Source organism: Corticium candelabrum, chromosome 11, assembly GCF_963422355.1.
Source record: "Corticium candelabrum chromosome 11, ooCorCand1.1, whole genome shotgun sequence".
Taxonomy (NCBI): Eukaryota; Metazoa; Porifera; class Homoscleromorpha; order Homosclerophorida; family Plakinidae; genus Corticium; species Corticium candelabrum.
The window spans coordinates 822,208-841,585 of NC_085095.1; the positions used below are offsets into that span (position 1 = coordinate 822,208).

General features: G+C 39.2%; 3 protein-coding genes across 4 annotated transcripts; 1 reads left to right on the plus strand and 2 right to left on the minus strand.

Annotated features, from left to right (window-relative positions):
* Nucleotides 1-1,820: 1,820 nt before the first annotated feature.
* LOC134186785 (monocarboxylate transporter 13-like) lies at nucleotides 1,821-5,943 on the minus strand. 2 transcript variants are annotated; one of them, XM_062654840.1, is made up of 6 exons: nucleotides 5,415-5,943; nucleotides 4,342-5,342; nucleotides 2,730-3,295; nucleotides 2,304-2,670; nucleotides 2,060-2,242; nucleotides 1,821-1,990 (listed from the first exon to the last, which is right to left on the minus strand). In XM_062654840.1, the coding sequence occupies exons 2-6, from the start codon at nucleotides 4,754-4,756 to the stop codon at nucleotides 1,956-1,958; spliced, it is 1,566 nt and encodes a 521-aa protein (XP_062510824.1). In that variant the 5' UTR covers nucleotides 4,757-5,342; nucleotides 5,415-5,943; the 3' UTR covers nucleotides 1,821-1,955. The 2 variants fall into 2 exon arrangements, with proteins under 2 accessions (XP_062510824.1, XP_062510823.1); XM_062654839.1 differs by having other exon boundaries at nucleotides 2,046-2,242; nucleotides 5,415-5,548.
* A 338-nt stretch (nucleotides 5,944-6,281) lies between these two features.
* Nucleotides 6,282-10,197, plus strand: LOC134186786 (pentatricopeptide repeat-containing protein 1, mitochondrial-like). Its single transcript, XM_062654841.1, has 7 exons — nucleotides 6,282-6,549; nucleotides 6,698-6,832; nucleotides 8,107-8,772; nucleotides 8,834-8,950; nucleotides 9,013-9,108; nucleotides 9,916-10,008; nucleotides 10,069-10,197. Exons 1-7 carry the CDS (start codon nucleotides 6,283-6,285, stop codon nucleotides 10,159-10,161), a joined length of 1,467 nt encoding a protein of 488 aa, XP_062510825.1. The 5' UTR covers nucleotide 6,282; the 3' UTR covers nucleotides 10,162-10,197.
* Nucleotides 10,198-10,617: 420 nt separating this feature from the next.
* Nucleotides 10,618-15,338, minus strand: LOC134186478 (glucose--fructose oxidoreductase-like). Its single transcript, XM_062654458.1, has 6 exons — nucleotides 15,150-15,338; nucleotides 14,804-15,049; nucleotides 14,645-14,730; nucleotides 14,462-14,587; nucleotides 13,997-14,177; nucleotides 10,618-11,081 (listed from the first exon to the last, which is right to left on the minus strand). Exons 1-6 carry the CDS (start codon nucleotides 15,336-15,338, stop codon nucleotides 10,830-10,832), a joined length of 1,080 nt encoding a protein of 359 aa, XP_062510442.1. The 3' UTR covers nucleotides 10,618-10,829.
* Nucleotides 15,339-19,378: the final 4,040 nt, after the last annotated feature.

The window sequence follows — 19,378 nt, forward strand, 5'->3', positions numbered from 1 at the left end:
GTTTTTATATTGGTTTTATCTCAGATGTAGCGACATTGCTAGACTTGAGCCAGTCACTCCACCCTTGTCATTCCCCAGATTGTCAATCCTCGCCTCAGAGGGTGCACAGGAGTATGGGTGCAAGGCTAGGACCGCACATCCGTGTAGGCCGGGGGCCCCCGCTGGTGAAAGGTGTATACGGTTTATACACATTTCACCAAACAACCGGGGAAGTTAAGTAGCCTACCTCCGGATAATCTAAACGTTTCTGTACGGCGATACAGCCTAGATATAGTTTTTATGCAACAGTGGATGTCCGAGCACATAGTTGTAATTACGATATTGGCATCCCCACTGGATCGCGACCAGTTGTGGCATAAACGTCGCGACCATTCTGTTCCAAGTTAGAAAAGTCAGTAGGTGATTCAACATGCCTAAATATCATATCTAACGTTTAATAATTATACTTAATACACGACATGTTTAACATAAGCTAGGATACACACTGAGCGACACGTCGCAAATACAATCACTGCGGTTTCCACTCTTACAACGTTCCGCAGCAACCTCATACTGTATTGGACAAAAGTATTTGCTGGGCAAGAAATTTCAAGGGTTTTTCAGAATGTTTGTGTTTTAACCTAAGGGCGTTGGTCAGTAGTGACCTGACGAATAATTAGAACCAACATCTGAGAATAGAATGATATGAAACACTTCAAAATATCCCTCTGCAGGTGATAGGATTCAATACAGTTTTTCGAAACCGGTTCAGAGAATGCCATTTATGATAACTATAGTGACTGAAATTGGACATTTTGACCCACAATAGTGCTAATTGGTACAGAATTGAGTCTAAATCAATTGGTTGTTGCAATTTAACATTATCATTACAACCTAGTTAAAAGCCAATTAAGTTTACATTACAACTTATCAAAGCATATTCAATGCAAACAATACTCCAACCTTTGAAAACAAACTAACTTATCAATTTATGCTCATATCAGCAATTATTTCCATTCTGTAGGCCAGAATATGATAAAAAATCAACAAAAAACTACCCGGCAAATACTTTTGTCCACCACTGTATATATAATTTTTATTATATTGCGTCTGACTCTTGGCTTTCTTTAGTCTCCCAGTGCTAATAATGACGTTATAGCCACTCTTGGTCCCTAAATACTACGTAGCAGTACTTCTTAACTACATTTTAGTCCACACAGGTGAGAAAATAATCTTTTAAACTCGTTTGCAGAGATTAGTGTATGACCAAATAAGTTTTCATGAGTCTAAGTATTTCTGGATAAGTCTGAAAAAGTACATATATCTTTCGCAGTCTAAGGATATATGAATATATCATTGACACATAGGAAAACGGTTGTTCCAAAGATGGGTGATCTGCACACTGTTGCACGTTCTTGTTCTAGATGGAGTCTTGGTATATGCAGCATTAAAGTCTTGACATGACCACAATGAGGATTGTAATTACCATCGAGGCTCTATGGATGTAGTTGTTTGATGAATTTCTTTTGTAGTACCCACATACGTTAATGATTGATTCCCAACATAATAGTATGGATATCTCATTATCAAGATGGAAACCCAGCCCTGCATGCAGTAGCCTCAAACTCCTAGACCACTCCGCTCTCTGGTCCGCTCTCTGGTCCGCTCTCTGGTCTGGAAGTTCGAGGCTATGCATTCAGTGGCAGCAATAGGGTGACCTGTTTGTCTCCAGTGGTGGAAATTCCACTAAGTGGACACACAGGTACTTAATACCTGAGGTTAATGTGTCAGCATTAGAGAAGTTAATGAGATAGCGGATTGGATACCAGTATCACTCGATATCAACGGACCTATAGATTATTAGTTATTAAATACTAAGTAAAATAGCCTGATCAGTGCAACACTGATTCGCACATCCAACAGAAATTACACAGCTAGCTAGTGTGTTACGCAAAATATCTTGTCTCATCAAAGTCTTATGAGAAGAAGTCAGTGAACAATAGAAATTTGGCTGAACAAAAATCAAGTCATCCAAAGCAAAAAAATAAACACTAATCTACTCATACAGATGATTCCATACTTGTAATGACATCCTGAGTTTGTTGAGGCTCTTGGGTATCTTTGTTTTCTTCTTCTTCTTCTTCTTTTACAGACCGTCGTTTGAGATAAAAGTCGACAAACATGGAGAGGGAAGCGAGTATTGACAGAACACCAGACAAAACAAAAATTAAATTATAAGAACCGTATGCATCATACGCCCACCCTAGGAAATAGTACAATAAACTCACTGTCTCATACAACATGCACGACAATGCAGCACAAACCTCCTGCAGGCCCGCCTAGGGCTCCTGTGATTGCACTCGTAAATGACAAAACACCAAATGCGTTTACTGCTTCTTTCACTCCCACCAGCTCTTGTGGAATTACAGACATAAGTGAGATAAAAGAGTCACTAAATCCTGTCAAGATAGCAAATCCAACAAGGTGAGAATACTCGGTCATGTAGGGGAACATAACGTTGGTGACACCACCGACAAACATGACCAACTGTAGCACAAGTATCTTGTTCTGCATGCGATCTTGCACAATGCCACCAATGATGCTAAACACGGCAGCACTAATTGCAATATAAGTGAGCAGTAGAGATGCTTCTGTTGGGTCAACTCGCATCTTGCATTCGGCATGTCGAGCCTGAAACAAAATGTAATTGCTGAAACTACCAACTGTGAATTCCTTCAATTACGACTTACCAAATGAAAAAGAACGAAATAGAACTGAAAAAAGTGCAATGATATCGACCACACCCACACGGCAAATCGAATATGTCGCTGTGAATTGCAGGACTGTACAATGACTTCCTTAATCGATGGTTGCTTATGATTGCCTGCCTGTGGAGGTCTTGGTCGGTAAAGAACACCCATAATAATTGCTAAAGTACTCATTCCACCCAAAAACAGACATTGTACTCTCCAGTTGTATGATTGACGAATTGAAGTTGAGGCTGTTACAAGAACTATATTTCCTATCCATGAACCTGATTGAGCAAAGCACACAGCAAAAGCTTTTCTCTTGTCAAAGTAAGCAGGTAGAATGCCCACGACTGGTGTATAAACCATAGATGCTCCAAGACCACCCATTACACCGTAAGTAAGTGTGGCCTGCCATATCTCATTTGTAGCTGCTGTTAAGAGCATGCCTGTTGTAAAGATAATTGCACCAGTGATAATGACTGGTCGCACACCCATCCGTGCAGCCATAGCAGCTGACATTGGCCCAAGAAGAAAAGTGAAAAGAGTAGCTTGATTGCCAATCCATGCTATACAAAACAGAACAAACTATGACATACAGCATTTTCACTATGCTGTGAGCTATCATTGAATAGAAATGGCAGTTAAGCAATTTTTTATACATACGAACACAATTTTATTGACAATATAAGTTGTTGTAAATGCACACCCGTCCTGTCCTGTCTACACACACACACACACACACACACACACACACACACACACACACACACACACACACACACACACACACACACACACATTAGGTGTGTATATAGTGTCTAATAACCTACACCTATGATTTCAATTGAAATAACTTTTGTTCTTATTCAAACCCCCTCTCCTCCCTCTTCCTCCAAACGAAAGATGCATCTGGTTGTGATATTCACTGCCTCTATATTTTGCTACTATTGCAATACGAGTCTCTCCACAATTTAATTTTTTGTGCTTCTTTCACAACACCCTCCTTCTTCATGCCTTTTCCTCACTCTACAGATTAATAGATGTAATGTGTGATAACAATCTGATGAATGGTGGATTGATGCCTTAATTAATTGTTGGCCTTGTATAGTGTCACACAGAAAGGCTCTCTTCAACTCCAAAGAGGTGTGGTGATATGCATGCAGGTAGGAATGATTTACACTTACTTGACACTCTCCAAAGAGGTGAGAACAATAACAAACTATTAATTAATTATATAATTACAAAACACTGGAGCATTGAGCAACCTGTAGTTGTATATGTTTGCATGTTGTAAACGTACTTGTAGCATACAGTCTGCCGCTTCAATTCAATTCTGGTCTAGAAAACAAATACACCTTCATCTCCCTCCCCAAACGAAACTGATTTCTTTGAAATTGTAGATGTAAATTAATTAGTTATGAAACATGTACAATTAATTAATTATGAAACATGTACAATTAATTAATTAATTATTACGAAACATGTACAATTAATTAATTAATTATGAAACATGTACAATTAATTACTCCCTAGTTCATTGTATGCAAATATGAGAAGCCCTTCAGGTTACAAGATTTCGTCTCCGTTTTCCTACTCGGATCCACATTCTTACCTGTTTGACCTCCAATAGAACTAGAGTTCGTCGTCGAGCAGCTGTCTGTCCCATTAGAACCGCCGTAAAACTCCAGTAATCCGATATACAAGACACCGAACGACGCCAGGATTCCAATTAACGTGAAAGTGGTCACAAAACAGGCCACACACACGACCCAAGACCAACCCTTGTCCACGGCTTTCGTCGGTAGCATAAGCACTTTTATAGAGCTACGTCTCCTCCTATACGGCACATTCTGTCTCCGATCAGTAACCGTAGCGCCCCTGCTGGTGTGTGGCGAATCGCCGTCTGCGTAATTGTGACTGACCGTTAAGTCGTTATCAGGCTTATCCTTAACGCCGCCGCGACGATTTTGCCCACTAGAACAGTCGGTAGGCAACTGTAGCGACACACGCGTCGATTCAACTGCCATCAACTGCGCGTGGAGTGGAGTGGAGTGGTGTGCGCTAGTACGCTCTAGTACAAGATCTGCCTGGAATGCGAGGCTAGTATTAGCGAGGCCCGTTCAGAACGATTCTTACATGCAATTGCACAACTCCTCTAATATAAAATTTCTCCACTTCTGACGTATTTAATGTATGAGCGATTGTTTGCACTTTTCATGCAGCTATAGACTGCTCTTGCACAGTCCCTCATAGTTAATTAATTAACTAACGCGCGCGAAAGGAGCGGAGCGGGCTAGAGGTGTGCAAGAGACCAGATAGTGTGCGTACCAGGAGCATATAAAGAGAGAAGATGGAGCGTCCGTCTACGCATGGGTGGGGCGATATCGTTGTGATGGTAAGAGGCGGTCGCTCCATCTTCTCTCTTTCTAGGCTCCAGGTGTACACCGTACAGTCAGCAGTGTACATGCAGCTAGAATCCAGGAATGACAAAAGCGCAGCGAGACTGGTCACGAGTCTAGCAGCTGCCAGCCGCAGGGCTTTGTTGTATCCTAGCTCAATCCTGTCTTTGTACAGTACGGATCCTTCTCTCGAAATTCTCTGGTGCACTCTAGTCTACACATCGAAACAGTTTGAATAAACTGCTAGTTGACAGTCTACGTTACTATTATTAAACGGCCTCTTGACCTTTTCTGCGTGTCATGTTGACACTGACACCTAGCTGCTCTCATTACAGGTATCATGTCAAAGCAAACCACTCCTTCGTTCTGCGCATGCTCTGAGATACAACCAGCATTCCTCAGAGTCATGCAAACACTTGGTAAAAATCAAGTATGTAGCAAGAAGTATTAGTATTAAAGTTCAAATGAATAACTTTTAAATTTAAATTTAATCTTAATTTTTAAAACACGCCCATCCAAAAATTGATAACAACCATAATTTTTTCTCTTGTAGCTTCTAGTACTCTGTCTAGTAACCATAACATATCCTCCTTTGTTTAGGCAATTTATCTGCGCTATTTCAGCAACAGATGATTTGAAATTGAAATACAAATTTCATTATTGTCATGTCACTGTGTAACAAATCAGCATAAACCGTTCATCTCTTTAGAGCCATCACTTCAGCAGTACATGTGAACCTGCTACGCAAGCACCGCTCGCTAATAAGCTAATTAACCCAAAACAATTCAAGTCTCATTCATCTAGACGTCAGAATCAGCTCTTCTCGTATCCACTGTTTTTGCTTGACTGGTAGAATTTAAAGGCGAAGAAAATGATTAGAATAACACCAACAGCAAGAATCATTCCACCGAAAAACGAGGCTGTATCAAATCTACGACCACAGCTTGGAGGCGCTGCCGTCGTTACGTTGGAAGATGACGCTGAGGGATTAGCTTCACCTAGAAGAGACAGGAAGGGCCCTATCAAGAACAAAACTATCAAGATTGCAAGAATGAGGCACTTACTATAAGCTGTTAAACAAACGACAATAAAGAAGAGAGAAGAAAAGCACACTAGAACGAACCCCTTCATGACGAAACGTTGTCGATTTGCGCATGCGTGTGGGTCTATGCGTCATGCTTGCTTGCTGCGACGTTGTGTATCGCCGGGTAGTTAGCTTGTCTCGCGTTGTGACGTCAGCAGAGACCGTTCGTTGTATATCATCAACCACAACAGGCTTTCGTGGCGTTGACGGCAAGTCACGTGACCAGACACGTGATGCGAGGAAGAAGATATCGAAAGGAACACAGAATGGTTTCTTTCAACCAAAAAACTTGAAATATTTTGTGAAAGAAGTTGCAAACTTAGCAAAAGTGAACAGGGTACTGACTGAAAAAGTGACATTGAAGACATTAAAAATTAATGAAAATAAACATTTATAAATAAATATTTTGTAAAGTCATTGTTTTATAAATAAATATTAAGATTTTACATTGTCAATAATATAATTATTGTTATTCGTTGTTGAAGATTGATGATGCCATCGGTCTGTTGGACGAAATGAAGAGAAGACATCTTTCTCCGAATGCTGTTGTTTACAACAGTTTGATATCTGAGCTAGGAAGACAAGGAGATGTAACAAGGAGTTTCAAATTGTTTAACAGGGTGAATCAGACACTCAATACAGCGTGTCCTGTCTCTAGCTAATAGGACGATTCTGTGTTGAAACGTGGATTGTTGTTGATTGGTTGTTGTCAATTGGTTGTCTCTCTATCCCCAGCAGTTTGCTGTTTGTTTCAATTTCTGAATTACAATAATTAATTAATGTCTAAGACTTCCTCGGTAATGAATCAAGTGAGAACAAGTTTAGAGAGACATGGTGATTGCATAGCTATTTGATTGTTGATAGTATGGATGTTGATGGATTTATTGTGTTGCATGGGTAGATTAGTTTGGAGATGACGCTTGTTGTCACCTACATTAGAGTCAGTAATGGTGTACATTGTATTTATTGTTTAATTATGTTGATTTGAATAGTTAATGGTGTACATTGTAATTGTTTTTAAGGTTATAGGAAAGGTAATTGGTTATTTGTCTCTATGTTTATCTGTTTGTTGACTAGTTTGGCTGGCTGGTTGGCTGGATGTCTGTATGCTTGGTGGCTTGTCTGTCTATCTTTTGTCTGTCCGTCTGTCTGTCTGTCTCTCTGTCTCTGTATGTCTCCTTCCATCTGTCTGTCTGTTTGGTGGCTTGTCTGTCTATCTGTTTGTCTGTCCGTCCATCTGTCTGTCTCTCTGTCTCTGTATGTCTCCCTCCATCTGTCTGTCTGTTTGGTGGCTCGTCTGTCTATCTGTTTGTCTGTCCGTCTGTCTCTCTATCTCTGTATGTCTCCGTCCATCTGTCTGTCTGTTTGTTTGTCTGTCTGTCTGTCAAATACGTATATGTTTATAAATGAGACCTATTACAATTTGAAAGCATTAAAACTAAACAAACTTTCTTGATAGAGCCTACAGGACCAATGCCAAACCAACTGTCTTTCTGTCTGTTTATCTGTTTCTTTGTCTGTCTGTCTGTCTGTTTATCTGTTTCTTTGTCTGTCTATCTACTGTATCTGCTTGTCTGTCTGTCAGTAGATACATACAGTATATTTCAAATGTATGGCTATAACATTAAACTATTGGCCATCAATGCAAACACTACTTGCAATCTTATACAACATTGGTAAAACAGTAGAAGCAGTGAAACATTTGCTTGTTCACGTTTCTGTGTTTTTATTTGTCTGTGTAACTACTTACATGGCTGTCTGCCCACTGTCTGTTTGCTCACTCGTTTTGTCTCTACGTACCCATTAAACTTATTTATGTGCATACCGGTTTCCTGCCTCTTTACTAGACTTTTGGAGTTTACTAAACTCATCCATGTTCTTGTTTAATTGGTAGATGAAGAAGTATGGTCTTGTTCCAACTGACAGAACGTACTCGGGTTTGTTCACTGCGTGTGCTCGAGCAGCACCTCAAGGCAAACAACAGTTAGACAAACTACTCAACGAAATATTTGTGAAAGGAATTTCGTTAAGTCTTGTAGCATGCAACACAGCAATTCAAGCACTGTCCAATCACAAGAACATACCAGAAGCCTTGGCAATGCTTGACAAAATGGAGGAACAGTATGGAGCGCCTCCTGATGCACGATCGTTTACATACGCACTACAGGCTTGTGCTCAAGATCGAGACGATGGAGCAAGTCTTGCTCAAGTCGTTTGGAATGATATGGAGTCGAGAGGAGTTAAACCAGACTTGTTTGTTTACAATAAGTTTCTAACAGCAGTCAGTGATGCTCCTAGTGTCAACTACTCTGATATGAGTACATGGATTGCGTTACCGTTGTTTAGAAACGTGGAGTCGTTAGTAAAACATATGAGAAGTAATGGAGTGAGGCCAGACATTCGAACGTTTCAGACTCTTTCAGGCTTGATCACTGGTGATAGGAAGGCACAAATTGAGCTCCAGTCTGTTATGAGGGATTGTAACGTAGAGCCGGATGTCACATTTATGAACGCTGTTGTACGTCAGCACGCCGAAGCTGAGAATCTTGACACAGCATATGTAAACCAAATTGCTACTCGTGTTTATATCGAAAAATTATTAATTGGCTGTTGTTGGGTAGTCTGTCGTTAACAGAATGAAAGAAGATGGCCTGAGCCCTGATATTGCCACTTGTCAAGCATTGGCTTATGGTTGTCGAAATGAACAAGATGTTGTGTTTCTATTGGAGAGTGCAGCTGTATGTTGGCAATAGAGTTTAGTTTCTCTATGGGATGTTGATCACCTTCTTGTCTATGGCAGGTTTGGGGCATCTCTCCTGTAGATCCTATTTTCAGCACGCTCTTGAGTTTGGGAGGAAGACGTCATGAGTACAAGTATCTGATCGTATTGTTGAAAGTTAGTCCACTCACTATCAATAAATAAATAAATAAATAGGTAAGTAAATAAATAAATAAATAAATAAATAAATACAAATAAGTAAATAAATAAATAAGTAAATAAATAAATATATAAAAATAAATAAGTAAATAAATAAATAAGTAAATATATAAATAAATAAGTAAATAAATAAGTAAATAAATAAATAAATAAGTAAATAAATAATAAATAAGTAAATAAATAAGTAAATAAATTAGTAAATAAATAAATAAATTAGTAAATAAATAAAAATAAATAAGTAAATAAAAAAATAAAAAAATAAAAAATAAAAAAATGAATAAATAAATAAATAAATTTATTACTGTCAGATTGTACTTACTGTACACTACAACTGCCTGCTCAAAGCTGTTGTCAAATCCAGATTAATTAGATTAATAATTATTCAAAATGTAGCATGCACTAGTTAATTAATTAATTAATTATAGATACCAAAATTAACGTGTCATCGTTCCTTCCTTGTTTACAGTAGATTGCAAATGAATACTGAAAATGAATACAAGTGCAATATAGTAAGATTAGTCACACTCAATTGTTTGAAATTTAGTTATTGAAATTAGAGTGTCTAAGTACCTCACATGTTTAACAAAACCAGTTTGTCATTGAATTACTTGGGACACGAACTTACTTTGAATACCACAGCCGTGTTACGTCCACCATTGTTCATCCACACTACCAATTTAAATCTAAAGTCTCTTGTAATAATTTTACTTGTATTTCTGCCCGGACACAGTCAGTCTTCTTTAGCAATTCTTTTGTGTTGTTCAGCTACTTGATCGTTGCAAGGTCCCTCCAACTGAAAATATAGTAAACATTCTCGACAAAGCTGCAGCTGAGAGACCATGGGAGGAGAAATTGAAGGCAAGTTTACAACATTTTGTACCATTCTGCAATGATTGTTTGTTTCATGTTTATGATTAGGCGAGAAAAAAATTTAATTTTTTGCAATTCAAGCAAGGATTTAAAGGATTTTTACGAATTTGGAAGCAACGTAATGGCTTAGTGATTGATTGAGTTATTGTTGATATACAGTATAATACCGGGTATGTAGCTCATTGTGTACATCAGCAGGTAGACTTCTGATTATGTTAATGGTGGTGGTGGTGGTGGTGGTGTGTGTGTGTGTGTGTGTGTGTGTGGTGGGTGGGTGGTGGGTGGGTGCGTGCGTTCGTGCTTGCGTGCGTGTGTGTGTGTGGTGATAATGACTCGTATTGATCAATATTTACAGTTTTATTTGACAAATGCACTCTTGGTGCCATGGACCCTGGTATAAGTGGTGTGATTAAAACTAGATCTCAATATTTTTATTGAAATTAAGAAATTAAAAAATTAATAATTTTAATATTAAATTTTAACAAAATGAAAAAAATTAAAATTTTTTTAGTCAGACCATCATGTGTATTATATGCACAACTTAATCTTCAGATTTCACTCGTAGTGAATGGAGATACATTGATTAGATGTACTAGCTGTACACACTAGATGCTGATACAAAAATCGACAAACACCTGAATTCTTGCAAATTAACAAAATACATCCATACAAACAGGAGCCTATGTACTACTACAGACTGTCAGTAGTAATATAAAAATGTCAGCAGACTACAAGGTATTCCATGCATAGTTCAGCGGGTAGGATCTACATGTTTGTCAGCATTTGAAATTATGTACAGACGCTTCCTTTCAATTGACTTTCTCCCATCGTTTCGACTCTACTGATCGATATATGGCCCAGGCAATTTCGAGTTCTCCCAATGCATGCCTTGCAGACGCTTTCGGTGCCGATCTGTTTACAATTGCACTTACAAAATCATCAATCTCAGGCTGGTATGATGCCAAGAATCCACCCAAGTTAGTAATAGCCAGACCCTTTGGATGCTCGTGATTGTATAAAGTCATGCCTCCAGAAAAGCTACCGTCAATAGTAATCTCACCCTGCAACAAACATAAAATCAGTATTCACTTTTGTTGGTTTTTATGGCTGTAGCCTGGCTTCAGAAGTGGGGGTATGCAATACACCAAAATGGACCAATGACATCACAAATATGTAATGTGGTCTTTATGGCCTTGCACTGAGGTGGAATAAAAATTTACAAATTAATATATATATATATATATATTATATATATATATTTTCTTTTATTCTACTCTAGTTTTTCCAACCCCAACCCCAATACAACTATCCCAAAGTAACCCAAAAATATCGTCACTACTGTCCGATGCTATTCTCTCTAAAACCATCGTAGAGTTACAATAGAATTTAAAAATGAGAAACACTACAGACAAGTTTGACATGTATTAGTGCTATGTAGGACGTCGTGTACTACAGGCCGGTACATTGGATCGAAAGTGGACCTTTACACAGCCGAGAGGGAGGTTTGTCCACCCAACCCCCAAACACCCCCGGCCTGTTGGCCTGATGTGGTCTTGACCAAGTCTCTATCTGATAACCCAGCCACACACTTCACAATTAGCACTGAGGCATATACCAGAAAGGCAGCAAATGTGCTTCATCTGCAAAGCAATAGGAATATATGACTGTGTCAGGGTGTTTCCAAAAACGTCCCCAAATATGCAAAATCACACCCTGTAGAGTAAAATACTGACATTAAGTTTGTGTTGTTTATCGGGAAAAGGTAGTCTAAATTTTTGAATATATATAGTTTATTGCCCTGATTTCTTGGAGGGTCAACCTGCCTATTTTGACGTAACAGTTAGAAACTCTTTGTAGCCGTTATATGTGACAAAATCAGCTGTAAGGGCTGGAGCCGCAGCAGAGGCATGTGAAGAGCAAAGGATATTTGCCATGAAGACAGAGTTTGTAGAACTGGTAGTCTCTTTTACGCCTTAGTGGTTGAGACCTTGGGGCTCTGGTCATTATTCAGCATCAAAACTCTGAAAGCTATTGTTTCTAAAACCTCAGCAGTCAGTGGCCTTAAATTCCACCAGGCTTTCCAAAATATGATGCAGCAACTTTCTATTCAATTATGGAAACATAACTCGAGAATGATTCATAAGAGAATTCAGCTTGAAGTACAGGATGTTGATAGTTGGGATATACCTAGTGTAATGTGAGACTTGTTGGTTTGGGATGTTTGGGGGCTTGTTTGATTTTGAAATACACACACACACACACACACACACACACACACACACACACACACACACACACACACACACACACACACACACACACACACACACACACACACACACACACACTGATGAGCCTGCCTTTGGCTTCACTGCAAAAGGCACTACAGTCGCAGCTGGATGTCATTCATTTTCAGTCTCTCAAGGACATGAGCAGTGTGAGAGACAGAGCAAGGCTTAATACAATATCTTCCGTTTATGCTGGAGCATGGCTCAGGGCAGTCCCAAACCAAAATCTTGGCCTATCCATGCTTTAACATGAGTTCATTATTGCCATCAGGATTTGACTTGGCATTCTTCTGTTTCCCGATTCTCCTGACTCGCTCAGATGTGTTTGTGGCAGTATTATTGACCCTCACGGAGCCATTTGCTGGGTTGTGGTTACAATTCAGCTCTCAATTAACAGATGCTTTATGTGACATTATTTGGCATTTCTTATTGATAGACAACAAAGTAGCCAGGAGAGAACAGACATGTTCTAGTAACTCTAAGGCTTGTCCTGGTGACATTTTCCATTCAGACCTTGTTGATGGCAGGCCTGCTTTCTTTGACGTAACAGTTCGTAACACAGTCCGAGCTAACTACATACGTGAAGTTGCAGAAATGGCTGGGGCCACTGCAAGGGCAGGAGCAGTGGAAAAGGATTACAAACACGAGCAATCGGTATTAAAATGTGGAGGACTGTTCTACCCTCTGGTGCTGAAATCTTTTGGCTTTTGGACTCAAGCAAGTCTTCAGACGTTGAGAACTATTGCAGCCAAAACTACGACTTATAATGGCATCGATTTACAGCAAGTGTTCTCCAACCTTTTGCAACAGCTCTCTGTTCGATTGTGGCAACACAATGCTAGAGTGATAATTCGCAGATATTTGCTAGAAACTGAGTTTGACATGTGGGATTTGACTACATATGTAGAATAATTGAGGTTTGGCTTGGTTTGGTTGGGGATGGTACTTGTTTGTTGGGTGGATCTAATAGTTATACACACACACACACACACACACACACACACACACACACACACACACACACACACACACACACACACACACACACACACACACACACACATATATATATATATATATATATACATACATACATACATACATACATACATACATACATACATATATATATGGACAAACTTGCATGAGCAGTTGTCATGTAGATTATGGCAATACAATGCAAAGTTGATTTTAGAAAAATTAGCTTTCGTTGCTTTTGACGTTGACTCTTTCAATTGCAGTGTTCTAGAATAAGGTGACTCTACTGGGTCACCATTAGTCTGCTAATATATGTTGAATATATACATGTATATATATATTTTTTGCTTATATATGTTATATTCTTCTTCTATGCAAACTACCCCAAACTGCCCCAGACTACCCCAAACTACTTTACCCACCCAGTCCCTAAACATAAATACATTACAGTGACAGGAAAATCCCACAAGTCATCAAAGTCCAGGTTCAGTCTACTGTATAATAGCTTGGCATTATACTGCCACAGTCTCACGGACAACTGTTCCATATATATATATATATATATATATATATATATATATATATATATATGTATGTATTAGTGGGCAATATTTCATGAGCAGACCATGCCTCCAAAACGTCAACATGTCAGTCTAACTTCTGACCGTTTGCCTGCTGTACAGCAAATTACACATTTTAGCTCGGCTCACCATTTGACCAAAGAGACGAAAGAATGGTCTGATATTCACTGCGGCTTGAGTGACAAGGCCTTCGAACTCGGCACATTTTCCACTCTTGAAACGAATAAGAGCATTAGCCATTGATTCCCCTTGTATCGCTTTATGACTATCGTATCCGGTTACACCCACAACCTCCTCCACCTCGCCCATCCTAGATTAAAATAATAAAACCTGTTATTAAATTTGTAATTACAAGATTAATAATTTTCTTTATTATCACTATTAAAATCATATTTAATAACAAATAATATTAATTACAATCATCATGCAGTCAGTCGTGTTGACTGACTGCATGATGATTGTAGTTAATATTATTTGTCATTAATTATTAATTTTAGTATTTATTATTATTATTATTATTAATATTATTATTACTATTATTATTGTTGTTTTTGTTATTGCCTCTTGTGTATTAGCAGATGTGATTTGGCTTACCACATTCGTAAAGGACGTAGCCAATGTGTGGACCCATCTACCAGAACTCCACCACCCACTCTTTTAGCATCAAATTTCCAGTCTATTTTATCTGGAGTGTCCTTGTAGTCATCAGAGAAGGCACTCCTGTGACATCACGTGACTCAATCAAATTTTAAGTCATCAACATATGTCTGTTATTACGTCATTAGTGATTCCCAGTAATGAGCTTTAGCATAGTATAGCTCTCCAATTTTACCCTCTCTTACTAGCTGTTTCGCATGAACGACCTGAAAATGATGGCCTGATTATTAATTAATAAAATTTCAATTTGACCTTCAATTAATTAATTAATTAATGTACCTCTGGCCAATACTGTGCATTTTCTGCAACCATGAAAACGGTAGCTTTCTCTCTGGTTACTTCTTCTGCTGCTTGAAGAAGTCGTTCGCAAGAATCTTGTGTGTGTGCCAATGGTTTTTCCAGCAACACGTGCTTGCCAGCATGCAAGCATTGCAGTGCAACAGTCTCGTGCAGATCATGTGGTAGCAGAACGTCTGTTGCTTCAAATTCACCCCACTCCAAAGCCTCAGTAACACATCCAAACACCTACTCGATGACAGCATAGCTGGTCTAGCATATGATGTAGCTAAAGACTAGCTATCTAAACTTCAGTAGCTAGAGGTACAATAGGCTACTGTATACGTACCCTAGGCTTGGGTTTGGAATCTAGTCTTGCAGCTGCTGCTTCTGCTTTCTCTATATTGGTGTCGACCAATGCTGCTATTCTAGTGGGAATGTTACATCCCTGAATTGCTGGTATGTGAAACCTGGATATCAGACCACAACCGATGACAGCAATACGTAGCATGGCCTCGAAATCCAGAAAGGAGCGCATCTCGGAAGCACGTGCCCGACTCGAAGTAAAAAACTCGCAGGGACGTACATGTACAGTATCTGGCGCATTACAATTTATTGGGTCGGTTCTTTTCGTGTTTTAGTGGACGTTCCAGTCAGTTCAACATGCTGTGTTCTAGCGAATCAAATATAGTCGTTTTATACTAATGTACTAATACATCTAGAGTTGAAGACCAATTTGATAGCTACAGTAGGTCTGTGACTCTAAATGTAATATATTATACTGTATGTGTACCATTTGCTCAAACGGTGTTTTTACATCTACGTTCTCATGGCTTAATTAATTAATTTATATAATGCTAGAAGATTTTTCGTTTTGATCTGCCAACATCAACAACAAATTTACTATCAGACTATAATCTGACTATAGTTAGTGCGTATACCTACTCTGTATTGACTTACACCAGATTTCTGTGTGCGACAACAACACTAACACCACCACCAACAAAATGTAATTTGCAACTTTAAGACGTCTAGCAGTCTAGAATCTTTACGATTAGCTACCGAAGTTTGTACGCTACTGCAGCCAACTACAATCACATCGAGTACGTACTAGTGGCACACTAATTAAACTCCAGCGCTAACAATGACCGCATGCGCTACATTCCAATTGTCCGGCCGCACACTACGATCCGGCTGTCCGTCCACAGTACTAATACTGTCACGCATGCATGCATCCGGTTAGGTTAGCCTCGTACCAGACTCTCTGTTGTCGTGTTATACGAGAACTGGGCACGACGGCACGAGAGGGTCTGCAAGAAGAAAGCACAGTACTAATTAGTGTAGGTGCATGCACTGGCGTAGGAACCGGGGGGCTGCAGCCCCCTCGCTCACTGTAGGAATTGAAATTTACTGAGCTACTGACTCCTGCAAATCTTTTTACTGTCTGGCAAGCTAGATATCTAGTTATTTTTTAATTTGCTTACGTAATTAATTACTCATGATGACATCCACGTTACAGTCAGATCTGCCAACCTAGCAGTGTCAAAATGCGTAAGTTCGCAGAAAAAATATGCGGGAGTTTAAAATTTTTGGACACGCCTACAATAGCATTAATATCAATAAATCTATACTGTAATAAGTGTTAAATAGTATACGTATATATATAAATAATATCTAATTCTCAAAATTTAAGTGTTTGCTCGCCCGGTTGGGGTAGAAGCCATTAATTAATTAAATTATAGTGCAACAAATGTTTAACCGATTGATTACTGTGCCTAATTAGGGACACACAGTATTAACACCAATTACTAAACATAATAGTTAATTTAATTAAACACAGAACTTGTACTGTACGTACTACAGTCTGCCTGTTATAAAATCTAAGAACAATGTACATGCACATTCTCGTGGCTAGTTGGGATGTTCTGGATTCTATTTTCTTGTGGCGTTCTTCGATCGCTTTTCCAGCAATACATATGGTAATTAGGTAGCCAGTCCCTCCCCTTTTCCACTTCTGACCGACTCCTCCTTCTATGTCGGTATTTTGACCAAGTATGTTATGAAAGAGCCGGATGAAGAAAGGGGCTGGCACATAAAAATTGATATTGGGATATCAAGTATGTGTGCACACATGCATGTACTAAAACTGTGTGTAGGGTAGTTACACAGAACAGGCACGCCCATCATTTTGGTCACACCCACCAATGGAGACTTGATCAGACCTGCCAACCTAGCCAAATCAAAATGCGTGAGTTTGCAGAAAAAAATGCGGGAGAATGCGGGAGATAAATTTTGCCACGCCCACAATAGCATTAATATCAATAAAGGTTATCGTAATATGCGTTAGATAATATATCGAATTATCAAAATTTAAATATTTGCATGACCCGCTGGAGTAGAAACCTTTATTAATTGAAAATACACTTAGTTAATTAAGTGCAACAAATTCATGTCAAATGTACAACCAATTACTGCCCACACAAAGTGAGTTAGGTATACCAACGCCAATTAATTAATTAACTATATTAAATACAGAACTTGTACTACTGCCTAATATTACAAGAGAGCTTAGATAAACTAAACAAGTATGGACATTATCGCAACTAGTTGCGATGTTCTAGATTGTATTGTTTTGTGGCCTTCTTCGCTTTTCCCGGCAACTCCTTGGGTGGGTCAAATTTAGTAGACGAGTTGGAAAGATGAGTTTTCACTGTCACGATGCTTGATAGAGTACCATCCAAAGACACAGCGGATCTGTAGCTAGTCTTATTCAAACGAACGAGACTAAATAGCCTTTCTTCCCCAGCATTAGAATGGGAAGAACAAGAACAAGTTTTGCTACCTTTTTCCAGGTTAGGAAACCTTGGTCGACAGCCATCTGCAGACGTCATGCTGGCCAAGAAATTCCATATAGCATCCGGACGTACAGCTTGCATCTCTCCTTCTTCGACTTGGACATTGGCAGCTTTCCATGTGTCGTCTGAAATATCTGTTGATTCTAAGAGTTGGTAATCTACAAACTCACCAAACAGTGCATTGCACTGTTCGGCAGTAAGCTGCAGAACTGTGCTGTAACGATCGGCAAAGTATTCTACGTCGGTAAAATGAGCATTCATTCTGTTGTGAAACCCCACAAATTGAGTATGCTTAATTAAGGGTATCATCGTTCAAAGGAAATTTGTCAAAGATATACTTTGTGGCTGCTTCGTAGTACTGACGAACACCATCAAAAAAATTTCTTTTCGACTGAAGATGACATTTCTCCTTCTCTTTTTAACTTTTGTAATCTCTATTTGGTGGTAAAGCCAATAAAGAGTGTGTCATCAGTCAATTGATTTTCCTTCGTGTGATAGTCAATTTCTGCTAAATGGGTAGCCTCCTTGATCACTGCGACCTTCACAAATTTGGAAAGAGGCTTGCGAAGTAACTCAACGCACTGGCTGTGCAGGATATGAATACACGGGTCTTCCCGCTGCGGCAACAAGTTGAAGGGCGTAAACACTGGAAGTATTGCATGGTAGAATAGGAGGTACACTTCCGTAACCGGTCGACTGAAGAGCAGCGAACGTTGTTTGAAGCGTGCTTGGGATTCATCTTCTGAAAGAAAATATGAGCGAAGACCCTCATACAGTTTCAGGGTACGTTCCACCGCCGTTGCAAGACTGAGCCACCTTGTAGAAACATGTCTAACTACCGCAGCGTAGGTGACATCACAGAATACACAATATTCTTGAAGTGTGCTCTTGCGTTTAGTGCTCTGGTCAAACCAATAGAACAAATCTACGGACAAATCTTCTATATCAAACCCAGTAGTAATACTAAAGCGGTGAGATGCAGCAGATGCAGTGTTGTGAGCAAGATGACAAGGGCAGCCTACGAAGTATATGTTCGGATTAGCACGCAAGGCTCTTGATTTGATAGAGTTGTGTTTGCCAATGTTCACACTAGCATTATCTACGCCAAAACCAACACAGTCTATCCAAGAGACGTCGTAAGCAGACAGTACTTGATTCATCTTAGCAAATATCGCTTCTGCGGTATCTCCCGTTAGTCCGGTTGTTGTGCACATGTCAAGGAATTTGCTTTGGACTGTTCCGCAACGTATATGAAATATCCTTACTGTAATTGGATTCATCTTTTCCAATCCGGTGTCATTGGAACCATCAATCAAAATAGAGAATGGGCTATTCTTCATTGCTGATACAAGGTCTTCTTTCTAGTGCAGGTGCAACAGCATAGTTTAAGATTGCCGTTGATTTCGTTCTAGCACAAGAATAACCCTTTGCAACTTGCCCATCAAACACTTCATGGATCATTGGACTAAAATAATCCGCAAACGCAAGTGGAATGTTTCTTTGTGCTAGCATCGTGCTAATTTTTACTTCTGCTCTTATCTTCTGTATACGGAACACTTCAACTAGATAACAACTTTACGCCTGTAGAATTATAACATTAATTGCTAACCTTAGTTGCTACAGCATCATGGCATAAATATTTCAGTTGTGTTTGCGTCTCCAACTGTTTTGCAAAGTTGTTGTGAGAAGTGCTGGCCACATGTCGTTTCACATCTAGCTCTCC

Bases quoted from the DNA above. Each gene is read 5' to 3' on its own strand.
- LOC134186785 (XM_062654839.1), bottom strand. From the start codon at position 4,756: ATGGCAGTTGAATCGACGCGTGTGTCGCTACAGTTGCCTACCGACTGT. The intron at 3,296-4,341 runs GTAAGAATGTGG...TGTTTTGTATAG, and splicing joins TTCTATTGGAGGTCAAACAG to CATGGATTGGCAATCAAGCT. The intron at 2,671-2,729 runs GTAAGTCGTAAT...ATTTTGTTTCAG, and splicing joins ATTTCGTTCTTTTTCATTTG to GCTCGACATGCCGAATGCAA.
- LOC134186786 (XM_062654841.1), top strand. From the start codon at position 6,283: ATGCGTGTGGGTCTATGCGTCATGCTTGCTTGCTGCGACGTTGTGTAT. The intron at 6,550-6,697 runs GTACTGACTGAA...TCGTTGTTGAAG, and splicing joins ACTTAGCAAAAGTGAACAGG to ATTGATGATGCCATCGGTCT. The intron at 8,773-8,833 runs GTAAACCAAATT...GTTGTTGGGTAG, and splicing joins AGAATCTTGACACAGCATAT to TCTGTCGTTAACAGAATGAA.
- LOC134186478 (XM_062654458.1), bottom strand. From the start codon at position 15,338: ATGCGCTCCTTTCTGGATTTCGAGGCCATGCTACGTATTGCTGTCATC. The intron at 14,731-14,803 runs GTACATTAATTA...CATCATTTTCAG, and splicing joins ATGCACAGTATTGGCCAGAG to GTCGTTCATGCGAAACAGCT. The intron at 11,082-13,996 runs GTGAGCCGAGCT...TGTTTGTTGCAG, and splicing joins TTCGTCTCTTTGGTCAAATG to GGTGAGATTACTATTGACGG.